Source organism: Neoarius graeffei, chromosome 3, assembly GCF_027579695.1.
Source record: "Neoarius graeffei isolate fNeoGra1 chromosome 3, fNeoGra1.pri, whole genome shotgun sequence".
NCBI lineage: Eukaryota > Metazoa > Chordata > Actinopteri > Siluriformes > Ariidae > Neoarius > Neoarius graeffei.
The window spans coordinates 101,256,347-101,279,118 of NC_083571.1; the positions used below are offsets into that span (position 1 = coordinate 101,256,347).

The 22,772-nt window shown below is 41.5% G+C and overlaps 1 protein-coding gene across 1 annotated transcript; it reads right to left on the reverse strand.

Annotated features, from left to right (window-relative positions):
- Positions 1–19,370: 19,370 nt before the first annotated feature.
- Positions 19,371–22,266, reverse strand: lrfn5b (leucine rich repeat and fibronectin type III domain containing 5b). Its single transcript, XM_060916106.1, has 2 exons — positions 20,870–22,266; positions 19,371–20,343 (listed from the first exon to the last, which is right to left on the reverse strand). Exons 1-2 carry the CDS (start codon positions 22,264–22,266, stop codon positions 19,371–19,373), a joined length of 2,370 nt encoding a protein of 789 aa, XP_060772089.1.
- Between the last annotated feature and the right edge of the window lie 506 nt (positions 22,267–22,772).

Below are 22,772 nucleotides of genomic sequence, written 5' to 3' on the forward strand. Positions count from 1 at the left end.
CCGCAAATCCCGCATGATGCAGACGTTCACGTTATTTCTCAGGAAAGTTCTTGTCTTGACACAGCGTGATGGTGCCCCGCCCCCTACTTTGAGTGGATTTGAGCATAAATATCTACAGCTCACGTTTATTGTTTACCTTGTTTCTGAATTCAGCATGTAGTATCTCTAATAATAATAATAATAATAATTAGTGCTGTCAAACGATTAAAATATTTAATCGCAAATCGCACATTTTTATCACATGAAAAACCATTGTAATTCTCTGATCAGCATAAAAAAATTAATGGGCTTGCTTTGTACCAATTTTTTTATTTATTTTTTTTTATTGCAAAGCAGAGCTAGTAAAAAGTGAATTGATTTACTACTTGCGTTAGTCTACAACTTTAATCAGAGAGACATGTTACACAGTGACGGTAGGCTTGACTCAATGCTATCCCAGAAATCCTTCCTGTAATATGCAAATTTGGCCGCCTCTGATTGGACAGCCAAATTTGCATATTACAGGAAGGATTTCTGGGATAGCATTGAGTCAAGCCTACCGTCACTGTGTAACCTGTCTCTCTGATTAGAGTTGTAGACTAACGCAACAAGTAAATCAATTCACTCATGGTTCTCTTGCTAGCTGGGTGTGAACTGCGAGTCATTAGAGTAATCAAAGAATTTCCCCTTAGGGTGATCAATGGCAAGTTTAAGATGCCATTTCTCACTCAATCTGGCAATCTGACTTTTTCTGCAAATTTAGGCATCTTAAAATGTTTTTATTAATGCCAAATAAAATATCCAGCACAAATTATATATGATAGACATAAATTAATAATTTATAAATTTTATTTCAAGCACGTTTTTAGTTAGCGGGACTGCAGCTTATCACCGCTCCCACCCGCGCTGCATATGTGCACTTCCGATCCCGCCCGCGCCCGCAATGAGCTTTCAAAATTTGTTCCGCGCCGCACTGCTTTGTGGCGGGTCCCGCGGGACTCCCACGGGAGTGCAGGGCTCTAGTGCATTGTTTACTGGATTGGGGAGGGGGGGATCTAATGCTAGGTGTCTCTGTATTTTAGGACATCGTACACGTTTTTTATATATATATATATATGACATCGTAGACCGTTTTACGACACGGCGCCATTTCTTTCTTACCATTTTCGGGTTACTCTTTTTCAAACACTTGTTGATAATCTAGCTTGCAATTAAGTGATGATAAAAGATTTTTTTCGTTATGTCTGTGTCTCAGAGAGACATTATGATTATCGCCATCCTCCCTCTGTACAATGTGGAAAAAAGTCGATAAGGAAAACGGTATCAAGAATCCGTGGAATTGGCAGTGGCTGGAATTTAAAGTCGGAAACGAATATCTCTATGAACACATCCAAAAGACCAAGGAACCAGGCAAGGTGTCGAGGATCGGGAGGAAGAACACGCTTGGTTGATCATTTGCAGGGAAAGAAACGCGCAGAACTGGTGAAATTAAAGCTGTCACATTACAGATTACCAGGTATTTATATCTTGTTTTCATATTTGTCTGTTGATCATGCATGATACTTTTTACTAAATGTTTATTAGTGTTAGAACTCATTTTTAAGTTGCCATGCTGATCGTCGTGTAAATGCATTTAGCATGATAGCCTTAGCATGATCGCACATACACACAGGTGTGTTTGTGTATATTTATTTTTATAGATAAATAAATTGTATATACACTACCGTTCAAAAGTTTGGGGTCACTTTGAAATGTCCTTATTTTTGAAAGAAAAGCACTGTTCTTTTCAATGAAGATCACTTTAAACTAATCAGAAATCCACTCTATACATTGCTAATGTGGTAAATGACTATTCTAGCTGCAAATGTCTGGTTTTTGGTGCAATATCTCCATAGGTGTATAGAGGCCCATTTCCAGCAACTCTCACTCCAGTGTTCTAATGGTACAATGTGTTTGCTCATTGCCTCAGAAGGCTAATGGATGATTAGAAAACCCTTGTACAATCATGTTAGCACAGCTGAAAACAGTTGAGCTCTTTAGAGAAGCTATAAAACTGACCTTCCTTTGAGCAGATTGAGTTTCTGGAGCATCACATTTGTGGGGTCGATTAAATGCTCAAAATGGCCAGAAAAATGTCTTGACTATATTTTCTGTTCATTTTACAACGTATGGTGGTAAATAAAAGTGTGACTTTTCATGGAAAACACAAACTTGTCTGGGTGACCCCAAACTTTTGAACGGTAGTGTAAATAAATAAAAATTTGTGTGTGATGAATTTTAAAGTGCCATTTTTAAAACAAATGTATGTCATTGATATATTTACTTGATTTTTATAAACCTTTCTAAATGGTTTTACTATGGTTCTTGAAATGCCTATCAGTATTTTCAGTCTTCATTTAATTCATGTAGCTAAACTGTTCTTAATTAATGTATGTTTTATAAGTAAGAAATTATTTCAAGTCATGTTCTATTTTTTCAACATTATGAAAATACTGATGGATAGTTTTAATGTCAAAACACAGCTATAATCAGGGTTGTTTTACAATCAGGGTACAAAGTTTGTGTCACAGGAGTCCAAAATTCAAATTGATTCAAACTGGTTCTTGTATCAGTTTTTAAGTGAAGGACAAGTTAAAGAACTGATTTCAGGTAATTTTTTGACATGTGTATGGTAGTTTTGTGTAATCTGCTATAAGATAAAGAAGATTAAGTGTAGCTTTAAGCAGGGCTGGGAGAAACAAATGAAGTGATTCTCGGAGAGGACTTTTTTTTTTTTGACAATTCAGAATCCACTACTTCCATAGTGCTTTTAAATATAAGGCTGTAAGCTTTGTGTTAGTTGTCTCTAATATTTATGTCCCAATATCTTGACCACATTTTAGGATGAAAATAATCATTTTAGATATGTTATTTTATATTGAAAAATTAGCTGTCTCAGAGAGGACATTTTTTTTTTTTTTTTTTACACAATTACATACTAATTTGATCAAAATAGTCTGAAAACTTACTGGCATTCAACATTAAAACTTAACTATGTTTCCAATGATATGGAACCAAATATGTGTTTTATGGTATAAAGAATGATTTAAGTGCATCCCTTTTGGAGCTACCTGTGGTTAAAAAAGCACTTTTTCTAAATGACACGAGTAATTTTGCTAAATGACATATATTGCCATACATTCACCAAAAATAACGTTAGCACCCAATTTTTTTTTTTGTATGGTAAATAGAGCTATCACAGGGCTACAATAAACAACCAAGTTTATTTAGTCAAGCCTTTTGATATTGAAGATAAGTGTTAAATGTGATTTTTAGCTTGCGTACCCTGATTGTAAAACAACCCATCATTAAAATATGCACATTTTGGGAGCAATTTTCTCTTTCAGGAGATGCTAAGAAAGTTCTATTTGATGCAAGATTTACTTGGTTTCTGGGGCCATGTTGGACTCCATACCCTCAGCTTCTGGGGGCCCCCCGAATTTTTTTTCCTCTGATTTTACTTTTTCCATGTCACAGCCCTGATATACACTACCGTTCAAAAGTTTGGGGTCACCCAGACAATTTAGTGTTTTCCATGAAAAGTCACACTTTTATTTACCACCATAAGCTGTAAAATGAATAGAAAATATAGTCAAGACATTTTTCTGGCCATTTTGAGCATTTAATCGACCCCACAAATGTGATGCTCCAGAAACTCAATCTGCTCAAAGGAAGGTCAGTTTTATAGCTTCTCTAAGGTGGGGTTTACATTAGACCGTATCAGCGGATCATCAGATTAACGTTTTTAAAACGATTAGTGTGCACACAGCAACACCAATACACGGATACGCTCGGCTCCGCAGGCATCCTGCGCTCCAAATCACTCCGCCCTGAACAGCGAGTGCCCTCTGGAGGGTGCGCACTCCGGCCCTGCGCAGCTCACAGAGCGCGCGAGTGAAGCGCACGAGCCACGATTCGGGACTGAGCCGCTGTGTGTGATCCCAGCGCATATCACTTACCACCTGCAAGTGGAAGGATGGCAAGCCTAAAGACAATCATAACTACACAATGGGCAGTATTTGCATCAGTATTTGCAGTATTTTCATACTTTTTATACTCTTTAATGAAAGGTGATACAAGGCGGAAGTCCGCGCCGTTTTTCAGCAGTCACGTCACATGACCAACGCCAGCGAATCAGGAAGGTGGATGTCACAGTGACGTTGTCCAATGACGACGCCAGCCAGAGCTCAGCACAGCGTATCCGCGTATTTTGAATGTTTACACAGCACCAGAGCTGACACGATCTGGATTGAATACGTGGACGCTGGCGGATTCCCGTTTCCCGGCGTTTCCAGGCGGTTTAATGTAAACGGACAGTGCATCCGCGAAGAAAACGAGACAGATACGGTCTAATGTAAACTTGGCCTAAAGAGCTAAACTGTTTTCAGCTGTGCTAACATGATTGTACAAGGGTTTTCTAATCATCCATTAGCCTTCTGAGGCAATGAGCAAACACATTGTACCATTAGAACACTGGAGTGATAGTTGCTGGAAATGGGCCTCTATACACCTATGGAGATATTGCATCAATAACCAGCTAGAATAGTCATTTACCACATTAGCAATGTATAGAGTGGATTTCTGATTAGTTTAAAGTGATCTTCATTGAAAAGAACAGTGCTTTTCTTTCAAAAATAAGGACATTTCAAAGGGACCCCAAACTTTTGAACGGTAGTGTATATGCGCCCATTGGAAGACAAGCTTTTAAAGTGAACGATATGCCAGTGCACTCTTGCTGTAGGTTAGTGCAGATGTATTGGTGTATAAATATCATTTAAAAAGCAGAACTATACTCTAATATCCTCTTCATGCTTGATCTGGGTTGACTCTGAAGTGTTTTCTTCCTGATTTGGAACATGTGCTGACCCCTTGTGGTTAAGATGTGAAGAAGTGAGTCATGCCCTTGTTTTTGATAATGACTTCTTCATTATTCCTAAAAAAAAAATTCTGTGCGTCAGTGTGACTGCTATGGGAGATGAGGAACTGCTCTTCGTGAAGAGTTTCAGTGCTGTTACTCAACACTGCAGCTTGAGTCTACTTTCATATTTTAATATACCATTATTACATTCATAAAGACGGCTATTTTGAGCTCAACATCAAGTCCATCCAGCTCCCCTGATGATAACCAGAATCTTATCTATACACTGTCAATGGTCCTGACCTACTATGATGATGATGATTCATTCACTGATTATATAAAATAATGTATGATACTGAGTGGGTGGTGTGATGGTGCAGTGGGTAGTATTGCTCTGTTACGGTCTGTGTGGAGTTTTGCATGTTCTTCTATATTTCTGTGGGTTTCCTTTGGGTTCTCTGGTTTCCTCCTTGTCCAAAAACAAGCTGATAGGAGGACTGGCTATGCTAAATTGCTCATGTGTGTGCAGGAGAATCATCCGGGTGAGTTCTTCTGCCTTGCGCCCAGTGTTCCCAGGATAGGCTCTGGATCCACCAGGATGAGCGAATGAATAATACCAAGTCGCTATTGGCGTTTTGCTGCCTTAATTCAAAATTATCACTATTTTTTAACAACAAAAAGGTTTTCTGTTTCTCCCTTCCATTTGTTTGTTCCCATTGCTTAAACTGTACATGTATTAAAACTAGTGGCGCTCATGCTATTAATCACATGGGTGTTCAAAAAAGCTCGTACTATATTAGCTGTCTGCAAATTACTTGCCTGAATTGGACTGAAGGATAGTTCAGTAATTGCAAGGCACATTTCTATCATCAGACTCAGCGCCACAACAAAATTTTGTGGTGATGCTCAGTCCAAAAATCATTTAAGAGATTCGATAGAAGTCAGAATATCCAATGTGAGTCTGAATATTTAATTTAACGTTTAAAAATTTGGTGTCTATCCCATAAAACTGGACGGGGGACAAGTTCATCTCAAAGCACGATGCACACACACACACACACACACACACACACACACACACACAAAGTACGTTCTCCGACTCGTTCACAGCTAGATGGAATTTAGCACATCCAGTCCATGAACTGGTATGTATTTGGGAGGAAATTGGAAAACAGCAAAACTCTTTACAGGCTGTTTAAAACAGGAGTTCTTAAACTTTTTTTGCTGCCAAGAATCCTTTTCACTGGGGAAAAAAATTGCAGACCTCAATACAGTTTTCTTTTACATAACTTAAAGCTAGACTGCCTTTCAGATTTGTCAAGTGTAGGTCATAAAAAGGATTTTCCCAGACATCCAATTATTTTTGTTTAGTGGACCGAAAGCTACTGAATTCAAATCAGACTTCCAATTTTATTATTATTATTTAAATAGAACAATTAATGAATTTAGGGCTACGTGGCCCTAAATTCTCTGCTATTTTTTTCCTGCTTCACCATGACTCAATTCAAGATGCTACATCATGACGTGGTGGGCTTTCCCCATTCGTGCAAGGCATTCTGGGATACAAATTTGAAACCGGAGAGAAAAATGGAGGACGCGAGTGTGCGAATGAAATGTGAAAGACCGACTACAGCAACAGAAAGCGACTAGAAAAGACGTTATGTTGCGAAGGAAAGGAAACACAGGACCAAACTAATAAATATTGGCGGTCAGCAAGCAATTGTTAACAACTGGTTAAGAAAGATCCTGAAAATACATTGGCACAATAAGATCAGTAACAGAGATCTCTGGTCCAAAACTAACCAACTACCAATAGAAGAAGAAATCAGATGAAGATGATGGAATTGGATTGGCCACACCCTGCGAAAGGCAACATCAAACACCACCAGATAAGCCCTGTTATGGAACCCCCAAGGGAAGAGAAGAAGAAGAGGCAGACCTAAGAACAGCTGGTGTAGGGACCTTCACGCAGACATGAGGCTTGGGCCCAGCTGGAAAGGATAGCTGAAGTTGCTTGGAGAGCAATTGACAATGGCCTGTGCCCCAGGAGGGGTGACGGGGCATAGAGAGAGAGAGTCAGCGAGCACCTCGGTGTGATCAGCTGTTCGTTTAGCGACAGAATGATGTGTCACTGCATGGTCAAGGTAAACCTGTAGATGGCAGTAATTCAACACTGTGGATGCCAGCTGCTGTAAAACCCAAAAGAAGAAGATAATAAACCTGTGCATGCGCACACGGACTTCCTCTGTCTGCTTGACTGCACGAAGCGAGCGAGTTCATGCACATTATTTGCTTTAATCCCCTCAAATTAAATAACCTCCCAGCCACAGAATGGCCTGCTTTTTGAGATATTACAGAAATAAACATGTATCACAAAGACCAAATTCAAGACGGAACTAAATTTCACTGATTTTATGACATCGAAAGGCCGTCTAGCTTTATTCAATTATTTAAATTTGTACAATATTGGTTATGACTATTTTTTGGAACTTTCTACTCGCAGAACACATTTTATTAAAATTGGCATTATTTATCAACCTCTTTGTGCGTTACTTTGTTCGGTTTGGAATTAAATTCAAGGAGCCGGTCAAACAGGCTAATCACTTTTAAAACAAAACTTAACAGTAAACATGACACAAAAGTGGGTTGTGATTTCCATCGCTGTGGCAAGAGATTAAATATTGTGTACTCCCATTGTTCTGCTTGGTCCAAAATGTTTTTTTTTTCTTTGATTGAATAATTCAATTCATTATTATCTTAACATATTTCATTTTATGTAGGCTACATTATTATCATAAGCACATAAGAACACACGTTTTGTTTTTTTCATCTTGACGCCCTGTAGGCCAATTGGCCTGTCAGTTGCCAGCCTCTTATGTGGCTGTCTGTGTCTATCGAGAGCACACACACACACAATCTACCGCCGGCTTGCTAGGCCTGTCACAGCTTCACAACCATTCACACTCTCATTCACACCTACGGTCAATTTAGAGCCACCAATTACCCTAACCGCATGTCTTTGGACTGTGGGGGAAACCGGAGCACCCGGAGGAAACTCACACGGGGAGAACATGCAAACTCCGCACAGAAAGGCCCTCGCCGGCCACAGGGCTACTGTTAAGCAACAGTGCTAACCACTACACCAGCGTGCCTCTCTGAACCCACCTGTGCATTCGAATAAGGCTGAAACAGCGAGTTGATTCCAAAAACGAGGAATGAGACATTTCTAGGGCGGCACAGTGGTGTAGTACCGGCTAGTGGCCTAGTGCTAGCGTGTCCGCCTCTCAATCGGGAGATCGTGAGTTCTATTCACAGTCGGGTCAGACCAAAGACCATCATAAAAATGGTACCTACTGCCATCTGGCAAGGCACGCTGCAATACAGATGCGAGTGGGCCAGCCCCCCTCTGTAACCCTAGCTATGTAATAGGCGAGAGGCCGAGGGCTGTGAAACGGAGATCGGCGCCGCCCCCGATGCGCCACTTGGCGTGGAAAAGGGAAGGACAGGACAGTGGTGTAGTGGTTAGCGCTGTCGCCTCACAGCAAGAAGGTCCAGGTTCGAGCCCCGTGGCCGACGAGGGCCTTTCTGTGTGGAGTTTGCATGTTCTGCCCGTGTCCGCGTGGGTTTCCTCCAGGTGCTCCGGTTTCCCCCACAGTCCAAAGACATGCAGGTTAGGTTAACTGGTGACTCTAAATTGACCGTAGGTGTGAATGGTTGTCTGTGTCTATGTGTCAGCTCTGTGATGACCTGGCGACTTGTCCAGGGTGTACCCCACCTTTCGCCCGTAGTCAGCTGGGATAGGCTCCAGTTTGCCTGCGACCCTGTAGAACAGGATAAAGCGGCTAGAGGTGACATGAGATGAGATGAGACATTTCTAATAAGGCTCCACTGCCTTTGTCATGCATAGTAGTTGTTCATTCGACAGATAGGTAGGTAGGTATAGTATCTGCTAGCATTCGATCTCGCTCAGATGTGGATGAGAATAGGACTGTGCTGTCGATCTCCTGCATTCAGACAGTATTGATTCATCACGGCTCTAGAGACATAGCTAATATACATACTGGTTAACATTTGATGGTAAACATTAGCGGTAGCTTGTAAGACGATAATCTTAAATGGTTGATTTAATTGTACTTTTTTTTTATAATCGTTCCGTTTATGCACTCAATGTATACTTTATTGTGTGTGCTCAACGGACTGAAAAGATTAAATCTGTTGCATTACATTACACTGTCAATACAGACTCTTTATTCAAGTCCCTTTTATTCTGTAACCACGCTTGATTGGAGAATCAGGATATGTTAAATTAGATAAGAAAAAATATCCATGATAGATCCATTAATCGGTGGTTGTGGTGTAGGCCTACCCACCATATTGATTCTCATCTTCTTTTGTTTTCTGCTGTTGTGCCCGAAGGCTAGAAAGCACAGATATCTTTGGACTATCTGCCTGGAATGATTATTAATGGTGGAAATATGGAAAGTTCATATGTATTTATGCACCTAATCATTCACCCATTGTTGTTTAAGGCCTGTCAGGTCTGTGGATGTGAATCTGGGTTCTGACAGTAAATCTTTCATGTGAAATCTACCGCAACACAAATTTCCTATTGTCTCTGAAGGAGCTCCCAACAGCGGATGCCTCGTCTGCAGAGAACGGAAGAATGTTTGTGTGTCATGCGTGTGTGCGGAATGTACAATTTAGCACTGCGAGGAGTCGACTGCTCGAGTGTTTTTGCTTAGGTTTGATGTTGCGACTGTGAAAGGTGGCAGAGATCATAAAAATGTTCTACTTTTTATTCAGTCAGGCCTCCTGCCCAGAGCAAACGCCTGAAACATGGGTGTTTTCTGCCTGTTTATTAAACATTTCCTCTCATGCCAAATCATCCGCCTGCTTCATCATGTTTCTGGGCACACGCCACCATAATTTGTTACCATAATGAAATGGAAAAGTGGATTTTGACGGAGCTTTTTGTTTGCCTTCATGCAGTACTAGCGGATATGCTATGTTATTTAGTCTCTTCATCATAGCTGTATTATTTATTTATCAAACGTGAATGTTTAATTTAGTAGCACTCATGGATCTGCATAACAAATGTGTGCGCGCGCGTACACGTATCTGTACCCGTACGTCCATGCACCTGCATTATTTGTTGTTGTTATTGGTGTGATAACAGCAGATGATGTGATTTCAGAACATTGTAGACATGAAGAATCCTGCAGCAAGCAAAGCCTGCGTTTCACATATAGTTATGCAGGAATATGTTGCCAAGGTAACAAAGTCACGAAGGGCTGCGTGCACATCCCCTTGAATTCCATGGAGGTGGTGAGAGAGTGGGGAAAAAAAATCATGCATGTGCCCATGATTGATTAATGCATTGATAAGAGGATGATTGTGTGTCCTTTAGCTGTTGAACTGTTTTTTTTTTCTAATGCCTAGCAATCAGAAAAGGCATAATATATCAACAGCTTATCATCATCATGTGACATACAGGCAATTGTATGTTTCAAAACAGCTCATTTGGGTAATTAGAGAGTGTAGATTGAAGCATAATTAAATGTTAGGTATAATATCTTAAATTGCAAATATAATGTACATCATTTGATGCTTAAAAACTGAACAATTTGCCATTATCTTAAGTGTTTTGTATCAAAAGTGATCCCAAAGTGGCTTTTAGGAGAAAGGAAGGAAATTGCACTGAGGCAGCACAAAACGCCAACATCAGTGCTGAATTATCATATTTTTGAGAATACTGAAGCTCATGTGTTTTCTAGCGTTAATGCTGTGTGTTATATTATAGCGATAGTCCTTGTCAAGTCATCCATCCATCCATCCATCCATCCATTATCCGTAGCAGATCGTCTTGTGTGGAGTCGGAGGCGAGCCGGAGCCTATCCCAGCTGACTATGGGCGAGAGGTGGGGTACATCATCGCAGGGCTGACACATAGAGACAAATAACCATTCACATTCACACCTACGGTCAATTTAGAGCCACCAATTAACCTAACCTGCATGTCTTTGGACTGTGGAGGAAACCGGAGCAAACCCACATACCGTAGACAACATGCAAACTCCACACAGAAAGGCCCCCATCAGCTGCTGGGCTCGAACCCAGAACGTTCTTGCTGTGAGGCGCCAATGCTAACCACTACAGTACACCACCGTGCCGCCCATGCTCAATTCACAGCTGCTTTAATGCACAAAGAATTACTGTTTTTACTAATCGATGTATAATCCACATAGGACATTGCAATATTTGAACAGTTTCACCTGAGTTCTTTGGCAGGCCATGTTGGTCCAGTCTTGAGTGTTCCTTAGGCTTTACCATTTCAATTACTCGACTGTATTCTGGACAGCACTTTCCCAGAAGGAGTAATCACATTCAATATTAACAAGGATGTTCATTCAGAGCACATTTTCCTGCATTAATAATGCATATGCTTGAAATTGCTTCTGCATATATTATAATTCTGTTTATAATCCTCCACAGGTATGCAAAGTCCAGTCACTGGACACATCAAAACCATTTATTTTCTGCCCTCATGGTAAACATTTAACTGGAAAATCAATTATGTAAGAAAGACACAGTTGAGGCTCTTTTTATGTCACATCCTTGGTGTGTTTGCAGATGTGGTGTGGAGAGATTCAGCTTGTACGTACCCTACACCCTTAGAAAAAGCTTACATCTACTCTTTGGTTGTCCCAAAAATAGAGGGTATTGCACCACCGTGTAACATCCACAAAAAAAAAAAAAAATGCAAGTTAATCAAAAGAATTTTAATTTTCAACCAGTTCACCATCTTGACAACGCATCTTGACAAGTGAGCGGGAGATCACTGGAAGTGATGTCATCAGAGTGAAATATCGGGAATTATTATACATTATAAATTTCGATGGAATAAAAATGTGTTCTATTCCCTTCTAGCAGGTTTCATTCATTTGGTTTAATAGCATGCAATATTGTTATATCGCTTACCCTACGAGTATTACATCACTCTACCCAATGGAGAATGAGCGTGTAATATTGTTACATTATCGCACGTTGTCAAGACAACATGACATCACGTGTCGGAGATGTAAAAGTTCCGTGCTAGTGAGTGACTGAGACGATTAGATGTGACAACATGACCGCCAGGTTTGCTACGTTAAATACGGAAGGTTTTGAGAGAATTTTGGCTGCCAGGTCACTCCATTGGGTGTCGATGTTGATCTTAAATTACATAGGGAAATGAATACTTAAGTCTGAGTGAAAAATACTGTGGCGAGCGTGCGTGGAAGAAGAATCTGGAGACAGAAATCTTAGTTTCTTGGTCATTAGCCTGCACTAGTAGCTCTAGGGAGCACTAGCTTAACTACACTAGCATTGGTCTTTGCTAATACTAGTGATGAACGCTACACCGGCTGGAAGGTAACTGGACTGCCGCGCTAACAGCACCAAGTTGTTGGTAAGCTAGCACTGGCCTTCGAGAATGCTGATATGAAGAATCTCATCTCATTATCTGTAGCCGCTTTATCCTTCTACAGGGTTGCAGGCAAGCTGGAGCCTATCCCAGCTGACTACTGGCAAAAGGCGGGGTACACCCTGGACAAGTCGCCAGGTCATCACAGGGCTGACACATAGACACAGACAACTATTCACACTCACATTCACACCTACGGTCAATTTAGAGTCACCAGTTAACCTAACCTGCATGTCTTTGGACTGTGGGGGAAACCGGAGCACCCGGAGGAAACCCACGCGGACACGGGGAGAACATGCAAACTCCGCACAGAAAGGCCCTCGCCGGCCACAGGGCTCGAACCCGGACCTTCTTGCTGTGAGGCGACAGCGCTAACCACTACACCACCGTGCCGCCCCTGATATGAAGAGTGTGTATGTATAATAATAATATTGCCTGGCTTTTTTTCATGGTCTATCAGATATATTCCATTCAGCTATTCATCTTCAACTCGTTCAATATGATGCTAGCTGAATGGAATATACCTGATAGACCACTCAATGTCAGCCAATATTATTTAAGTATGTCACTCAGCTCTGCGATGTATTTTGTATAAAAAATGCGAGCTTTTCAATCCAAGATCAACTTCATATCTTCAAGCCAATGTGTGATTTTCTTGTAATTATATCAACACGTTCACAAACAAAAAGTACCCAAATTTATCAAAACAATTCACTGATGTCCTCATGAATGACATATAGAGGTTTATGGTGTAGTTTTGGTTCTCCATGTCCCGGATGTAGCTCGTATTTCCCAGTAAAACATTCGGCGGCACGGTGGTGTAGTGGTTAGCACAGTCACCTCACAGCAAGAAGGTTCCGGGTTCGAACCCAGCGGCCAGCGAGGGCCTTTCTGTGTGGAGTTTGCATGTTCTCCCCGTGTCCGTGTGGGTTTCCTCCAGGTGCTCCGGTTTCCCCCACAGTCCAAAGACATGCAGTTAGGTTGACGTGGGGCGGCCTTGGGCTGAGGTGCCCTTGAGCAAGGTACCTGACCCCTGACTGCTCCCCGGGGCTCTGGTGTGGCTGCCCACTGCTCTGGGTGTTGTGCTTGTGTTCACTGCTTCAGGTGGGTTAAATGCAGAGGATGAATTTCACTGTGCTTGAAGTGTGCATGTGACGAATAAAGGTTTCTTCTTCCATATAATATATGATTTTGTGTAAAACCCTAAAACGGAGCATTTATTTTCTTTCAGAAAAAGTTCCAAGAACCATTAACTATACAGTGGCCCCTTGAGAAGCCACTTAAAGATAATTGGGGGGGGAGGAATCTTTAGTATTTTTAAAATAAAGTACAAAGCTAATGGAAAGATTTTGGCCCTGTCCACACGGCAACGGATTCAGGTGACTCCGATACAGTTGTTTATCGTTTCGGCCTGGCGTCCACACGGCACCGTCGTTTTGGGTGCCCCAAAACGCAATCTTTTGAGAACGGGTTCCAGAGTGGAAAGATCTGGCAACGTTGCCGTTGCGAAGTCATCTGGATGAGTAGAACGGATTTGTTTACGATGACGTCACAACCACATGTGCTTCATGCCGGGTAGAAGTGTAACGAACTCGATGCGAGTTGTCAACAAATCCTATAACTTGGTTCATGAAAAGCGCTTACAAAATATTTTCACTGTGAATATTGTGTAATGGTGCAAAGTGAGAGAGAGAGAGAGAGAGAGAGAATAGCTCTTAGGGCAGAGTCAATCCCGCCAGCAAAAATAGGGAAAAAAAGGAGCGATCTCACCTCTTCAGATGTTGGTTTAAGTCCTACAACACATTCCTCAAAAAGGGCGTAGAAGAACAAATTAATCCATCAACGTGTAGCATTCAATTTATTCCGGACCATTAAAGACGCCGCCTTCCGCGTAGAATCATACGTCATCCTCGCCGCCATATTGGATGGGTCAAAGCGGAGAATAAAGATGCCTCATTCATGTGCTGCGTTTAACTGTACCAACAGGTTTGCCGTCCAAACGAGATCACATGGGATTACCTTTCACAGGTGAGACTGGAAAAATACTTTTCATTGTATTTGGTCATTATAATGTAATTTTACGAACAGATTTTTCTGACTTTGTGGCTAATATGAAGTCTCGCGCATAATAGTTTATGCGCATGTGTCCTTACTACTTCTATTGTTCTGGTGTCTCCGAAGGGACCGTCTTACAGCGCCCCTAGAGGTGTGGCATGTGTATTGCATCGTTTTCAGCAAGCGTTGTGTTGCCATATGGACCTGATATTTTACTGATCGTTGCCCATTTGGATGCGATATTTTTTTAAATAACATCTCGTTGTCGTGTGGATGTAGCCTAAGACGTGTGATCTGTGGCAATTAGCTGATTGTACCTGTTTAGCAGGTAAATATCGCCTTTTTCTTTTTCTGTCTTCGAAAGCTGCAGCAAAGGAGGACAGGAAGCTTTTGGTCAAGAGTATCTTAAGTGGTTGACTCCTCTCCTATATGAGGGTAATTAAACTGAAACTCTCATTACCTTGGCCTCGGTAGAACAGTGCTAAAGTGGCAGTGCACCATATGGCACGAGTCGTAATTACTGACCCTTTACGAACAGGATGAGCTCTGTTTATCTGCAGCTGACTGAATCATAGCCCAAGTGCTAAGGAGCTCCTTGTCGGATTTCAAGTGAGGCTCTTGCCCCTGATACTCATGTTTTATTTATGTGCCCTTACGGGACCAATTTGAGACTGTCACACAGCATGCTAAAGTTTGCAGCATTTTAATACTGATAATGAGCAGAAGGAACAATGACCTGCCCCCCTCATGTGCATGAATTAATCAATCCTTAATTGGCATCATAGCTTCCAGCAGACATGTTAATACCCTAATCTGTTCAACACCATATTCCATGGCTGCATTTATCCATCTACAGGCATCATTTACATTTATTCTTTTAAAAATTTACCTGGCATTCATCTCTCCAGTGGCACATCGAGCTAAACAGAAAGAGACAAATCTTACTGCTGAGGCAAATGATTGCCATTTTAAACCCATTTTTCCTTTAACAGTCAATTAACGTGATGTTCTGTAATCGGCGCTATGGTGGATGCAGGCTCGCTTGCCCGTGTGAAATTTAAGGGCTGCTTGTATAAACATGAGAACTAGTGGGAAAGGGAGGGGAGCAGAGTCTCCTGGGACTAGAATGGCCTCTTTCATAGCCTTCTTGCCATTCCTTTGAACAAACAGAAGACCTCAGAGAGCCGATGCTTGCGAGAGATCCCCTCTCCTACTCGTTGCTGCCGTGGGAGCTGAAGATTAACACTTCTAAAAATAATTACCGCACAACCTTCGCTGCTGCAGGCTTATTCAACCATGAAATATATTACCTCCATCTAGGCAGAAAGAACATGAGCTCATCACTCCATACGGGAGATAACATCAGAATGAAATGGTATTGACAATGCGGCTTTCTAATCACATCGTTGTTAGACCCAGTGCATATCTTCTAGTCTGTAACCGCAAATCTTGCCAGTTGATCTCATGTGACACACAGTTCGGTAACATAAATCTAATTAAGTAAGGATTGTTGTCAACATAATTTATATTACACTGCAAAAGATCTTAGCAAGTAATGGTATATCGAATAAAATAATCTAATATTTGTTCGAAAAAAAACAGTCTAATAAAGAGAAATATTAGCTCGATTTACCTATATTTGAGATATTTTACTTGCTAAGATATCCCCCCCCCCCCCCCCCCCCCCCCCCCCCGTTTGTGCATATACAACCCCAAATCAGAGAAAGTTGGGATGGTATCCATCCATCCATCCATCCATTATCTGTAGCTGCTTATCCTGTTCTACAGGGTCGCAGGCAAGCTGGAGCCTATCCCAGCTGACTATGGGTGAGAGGTGGGGTACACCCTGGACAAGTCGTCAGGTCATCACAGGGCTGACAAGTTGGGATGGTATGGAAAATGTAAATTAAAAAAGAAAGTATTGATTTCTAGATTTACTTTGTCTTGTATTTCATTGCAGACAGTATGAACCCAAGGTATTTCATGTTTTGTTGGTCAACTTCATTTCATTTGTTAATATACATCCGTTCCTGCATTTCAGGCCTGCAACACATTCCAAAAAAAAAGTTGGGATGTGGTCAATTCAGAGCTAATAATAAGGCAAAACAATTAAATAATGATGTGATTTGAAACGGGTGATGTCTACAGGTGATTGTAAGCATGATTTGGTACAAAATCAGTACCCAGGAAAGGCCTAGTCTTTGAGGAGCCGAGGATCTCCAGTTTGTCAAGAAATGCATGAGAAAATTACTGAAATATTTAAAAACACTGTTCTTCAAAGAAAGATATAAAGGGATTTGGATATATTACCCACTACAGTGCATTAAACGATTCAAGGAATCTGGAGGAATTTCAGTGTGTAAAGGGCAAGGGCGCAAGCCTAAGCTGAACACCTGTGATCTCTGATCCCTCAGACGGCACTGCATCAAGAACCGTCATTCATTTATATCTGATATAACCACATGGGCTCGGGATTACTTTGGCAAACCTTTATCAAGCACTACGATACAGAATTACATCCACAAATGCCAGTTAAAACATTACTGTGCAAAAAGAGAGCCTTATGTTAACTGTGTCCAGAAGCACCTTCGACTTCTCTGGGCTCGGAGGCATCTGGGATGGCCCGTCACACAGTGGAAATGTATATTGTGGTCAGATGAATCCAGGTATTTCTATTATAAGAAATGGACACTATGCGCTCCAGACCAAAGACAAAATACACTATGTGCTCCAGACCAGCAACAAGTCCAAAAGCCAAGGTCTGTCATGGTATGGGGTTGTGTCAGTGCCCTTGGCAAAGATAACTTGCACTTCTGTGATGGCAGCATTAATGCAGAAAAGTACATTGAGATTTTGGAGCAACATATGCTGCCTTCAAGACGACAACTTTTCCAGGGAGATTTCAATAAAACCACATTCTGCACACATTAAAAGGCATGGCTGTGGAAGAAGAGGGTGCCTGTCCCCTCTGTCCTCAACAGAGAATGTGTGGAGAATTTTGAAACGAAAAATATGATGCCTACCCCATACTGTTGCACATATTAAGACCCGTTTGCAGGAAGAACAGGACAAAATAACACCTGAAACACTTCATCACTTAGTGTTTTCAGTCCTTAAACATCTTTTAAAGGGCATATTCTGGACCAATTTCTTTTTTTATATATGAAAGAATGTCCCTTTACACACTCATCCAGAAGGGTAATTTTGCACAAGGCCATCTGTCTACAGCAGAAAAAAAATAAAATAACACGTCTGGAAAAATCCCAAGGGAGTCTGGAGCCAGATTCGTGACGTTACCTGCGGAAGCGCCAGCAGGCTGCGAGAGCTTTGCACGGTTTCAGTGCACAGCCTGTGTACACCAAGCGCTCCCATTTCTCTCTCATTGTCCGGTCTTTTGGAAAACAATGAGTACTAATCCCATCAGGATTGGTGTTGCTACACCCTCCTACGATACATCTGTTAACCATTTTAATAATTACGTGATAACGTTGAAGAAATTTGCAGAAAACCACCAGGTCGTTTTCTCATAACCAAACCAGCGAAGACGTAGGATTCAGAGGGAGGCGTCCCGCACGCGACGTCACGAAAATCAACGTTTCCCGGGAAATCCAAATGCCAAGTTTTTTCAGAGGCGGACCAATTCGCCTCAAATGGCTTGATTACAGCTGAATTTTTCTGATATTGCGCAAGGTAAAAAAAAAATTGCAGAGAATGCAGAATGTGACAGATATTTGACCAAAGTTTAATATAAAATAGGAGAATTACATTGATCTCGCTCCTGAATTTACCCGTGATATGCACTTTAAGTGTTGTGAGAAGGAATGGCAACATTATAAAGTGATAAATGCTTTACCATCCCAACTTTTTTTTTTTTTTTGAAATGTGTTGCAAGAATCAAAATTGAAATGTGTTTATTTTTAAAGGAAAAAAAAATTAATGAGGTTAAACATCAAATAACGTGCTGCTGTGTTGTTTTGAGTGTAATACAGGTCAAAGATTATTTACAAATCATTGTTTTGTTTTAATTTCAATTCATTTCAACATACCGTCCCAAGTTTTTTTTTGTTTTTTTTTTGATTTGGTGTTGTAAATTGTGTTTGGATTCTTAAACAAAATCTGTGATGGTGTGACATAATTTGGGCGGATCTTAAGAGTAATTGCTTAATTATGAATCTAAAACTGTTCTCCACACCCAATTACCCAAATTACATATGATTTATTCACAGTTTTATAAGGATTATCACACCCCCTGAGTTGCGTAACATTGCAAGTACTTGAGGGTTCACCGTGCAGTTAATAAACACATATCCTGGCACCTGCCTGCTATTAAATAAGACGATGCTTTCTGCACAGTGTACATTGCTGTAGCATTATTCAGGGATTAAAGCTGTCATATTTTTTTTGTGTGTGTGTGTGTTTGGATGACTTTAGAACAGTTATTCGGCATAAACCATTATACTAATCTCACAGCACTGATAACGGATCGTAATCAGGAACAATATTGATTACAGGGTGCGTTTTAGCAAATAAATATTTATATTCACTAAATGTATTGCCTATTATTTCGAACTAATGATTGCATCTCAAGTTAGTTATATTGGAAAGCTTCAGTGTTTTAAATATCAGATGAAAACAAAGGGGCTTTTCACATTTTATTTTACACAACATAACATGTTTATACAGGATGTACTGTATGGATTACTCCATATAACAAAGTAATATACATGTCAACTGCATTATTTAATATATGCAGAAAATGGTATTTTGTTTGTTCTTTAAAAAAAAAAAAACATTGAATAGTCTGTTGCCTTTTTTTCCCCCATTAAGTAAGAGTGCCATGTCCAAGACAGAAACCAAATACTTTTAAAAGATTGGAATTTTTAGTCTGACCTATAATAATAAAATGGTCTGTAAGTCTACCAAAAACCAGTGTGATAAGGTTTTTAGAAAAAAAAGAAAGAAAGAAAAGAAAAGCTCATTAAAGTGTGCTTTCTAGAACCCATTCTGACCTGGACAGGGAGTCTTTTCCATGGATTTTGGCTGAAACGTCCAGCTGGGGAAGATCTCCACCACTCATGGACAGACTGCGTTTGGAGCGGAGGCTGCCAGTCTGCTGCAGGAGACTCCCATAGCCGGTCTGCTTACAGGAGTCTACGTTTAAAGAGTGTCTACGGCTCACTCTCATACACCCCACTGGAACAGTCATGTAGCGTGAGGACTCGAGCTGTACCCTTCTGGACACTGGCATCACTGTGGTGGAGTAGGCTCGTATTTGGGCAGATTTGGGACGTGCCTTGGCTGAATTGTTTTTGTTGGTGTTGTCAAGCTCCACACTGATCTCTGTGTCTGGCTTTTGAGGGCCTGCAGGTTTGTGTGAGGCAGCATGCATGGGGCGCTGGGTGTTGGGGGAGGCAGGATGCCAGCTGTGACTGGCGGCAGAGGTAGTAACAGTACAGTCGGGAAGGGCAGGTTTAGAGGGTCGAGGCCCAGACGTAGTTCCTAACGTGGGCACTGACTCCAGTTGTGGGGAAACCTTCCGACATGCATCCATCTCTACACCCAGAACCTGCTTGGACATGGTCTTGATGATTCCACAGACCTGAAGCTGCTCGCTCCTGGACTGAGAACGAATTTCTCCCAGCTCCACTCCCTTGTCCTCGCCATCCTGGTTGCACACTCGATAACGTACAATAAGGAAGATGATGAAAGACAAGACTGAGGCAACAATGATACCTCCAATGATGACGACAATGGTACCTCCAAGGAACTGTGATTGCATGAAGTGGCACCGGAGGTACTGGGGCTCTGTTGCAAAGTGAACACACCCCACCACGCGGGTAGCTGTGAGAGTGGTCATTGCATCATCATAAATTGCAAGCACACAGAGGTCATACGATGTCCCAGCTGCCAGGTTGTTCACCAGGATGTTTTTACTGGTTGGAGGGATCATTCTGCAAGGACACATGTTTAAGAAGATCAGCAAAATCTGAAAGTCAATACTCAAGTACTTGGAACTCATTGGGCTCAACTGAAATGCAAAAAAATGGGAGACAAATTATGGAAATATTACTAAAAAAAATAGCCTGAGGGTTCTTTGCTGATGTCATACACCTGAATTTCCTTTCATGAACCACTTAACCTCTGTGGACTGTTTAAAGTGCTGCTGCTGAGTCCTCCTTACTTATACAATCAGAGACTCTGTGAAGTCTCGGAATACTATTTAACTTGATAAGAATCATGGTTTATGTTTTCAGACTATTTCAAGCGGTGCTCGAGTAGTTCTACATTTCTACGTTGTTTTTAATTTTTAATCCACTCTTAGCCCTTGAAACAACAAACCAGTAAATGTAGTGTTCTACACGTCCTATATATTTTTCTGCTTCCATAATGCCATTACACTGAAATGAAAAACACATTGCATATAATTATTTGAATGCATAACGATGCTATTGTAAAATGTCAAACTCATGGTCTTACCTGTAGACTAGTGAGTCATCATAAGTGCCATTGTATTGTATCTGGAACATCCGGATCCCTGGTATATTCCGTTGTAAGTTAAATTTCACCAGAGCAGAGGAGGATGTAATTTCAGAAATCAGCACCCGTTTTTCCTGCCCAGCTTTGGTGTTGCTAATGGCAGTGCTACCATCTCCACCTGATTTGGTGGACGTAGCAATATCTGATGAGCCAGGATCTGGTTCCTGTACTAAGCTTGTGTCATTAGTGAAATGTGGCAGTTTGATGATAAATAGCTGAACAGTCTGCTGCGCTTCTCCAGAAGGGTTGGATGCCACACATGTGAACGATCCAGAATCTTTCACTGTGCTGATGACGATATCTAGTGTCCCGTCAGTGTGCACTACTGTTCGGGTTGAGTTGGACACCAGTCTACCATCAGGGGCAATCCAGTGAATAACAGGATCTGGATCACCCCTTGCTTTACAGCGCAGAGTAACATGTTGGCCTTCTAATGCCCGGGTCTCCTGGGAATGACGTGTGATGAGTGGAGGCTCGCATAGGAACTCCTCTTCAGAAACCGTCCAGAAGTAGCGTCCTGAGAGGTGCTGTGGAGCAGCGCAAGTCTCCAGGTCATCCTCACGCCGTAGTCTCCTCAACCACAGCAACTCACAGTTGCAGCGTAATGGGTTCCCCCCAAAGCTCAACGCAAATGATGACGGACCCAAAATACCCGATGTGGCTAAAACACCTGCACGCTGGAAGACTGGATCAGGTGGAAGCTTCTGAAGCTTGTTGGAAGTGACATCCAGACGTTTGAGTTTCATGAGGCCTGAAAATGTTCCTTCGGGTATGTAGTCTATCATGTTGTGGTCCAGACTTAAAGTGTGCAGGCTAGTCATGTGCTGGATGGCCACCCATGGGGCACTCTCTAGATTGTTGTAAGAGAGATCAAGCTCTTCAAGGGCCAGAAGGTCGTTAAAGGCTCCTATGTGAATATACATGAGCTGATTGTTGTTCAGAATGAGATGATGGAGCTTGGACATGCCACTAAAGGTGTCGTTTGTGATTCGTGTCAGACGGTTGCTGTCCAAGTGCAGGGCACGTAGGTTCTCCAGATCATTGAAAGCATGGGGTGTTATAGAGCCTATTGTGTTCCTGGATAGTGTCAAGTCTACAAGCTTGGTCATGTTGGCAAAGTCCTTTCGTTTGACAGTTGTGATAAAATTGTCACCAAGTCGCAGTTCTACTGTGTGTCTGTCAATGTCCGGGGGAACAAAAAGCAGCCCCTTTTTGTCACATAAAGTGGCTAAGTTGGGAGGCAGCACTTGACAAATGCAACGTTTGGGACATATTTGGATCTTCTGGGCTTTTACTGCCATGATCACGACCATCACATAAACAAATAGGGTCTCCATCTGGGTTCTCTGTTGCAATACCACCCCTGTGAAGAGAGATGAACCAGTGTGTAATTCAGGTCTATATAGTAAACAGAACAGAATAATAATACCTAGAACTCTGAGGCGCAAAAGATTTCCTAATATCTTATGATGAAGAACTTGTTGTTCCACAACTTTTTTTTTTTCTTGTTATCAATCATTAAGTGTCAAAAATAAGAATGAGGAAATGCACAAAATTGGGGTTTGGGGCAGATACGTAAATGGAAACCCTTGCTGTACTGATTCAAGGTTTTGGTATGATAATGATCAGCCTTTCATCTTGGGATGAAAGACTCCTCTGGCCATCCAGTTACTCATTGAAATTAGGCTGATGTCTCCAAAGATCATTTGGAGACGAAGAGAAGGGATGAGCGCAGATGCCACATCAAGAAGGAGACGTGGTTCTGTTCATATTGATTTTCCATAGTGCTTCACTGCTGCTCAGGTTTCTGACTATACAAATGTGAGGGGGGATAAAGTATATA

What these genes read in the sequence shown, in the direction of transcription:
- lrfn5b (XM_060916106.1), bottom strand. Translation starts at nt 22,266, where the DNA reads ATGGAGACCCTATTTGTTTATGTGATGGTCGTGATCATGGCAGTAAAA. An exon ending in GATGACTCACTAGTCTACAG is followed by an intron (nt 20,344 to 20,869) that starts GTAAGACCATGA and finishes GTGTCCTTGCAG; the next exon opens with AATGATCCCTCCAACCAGTA.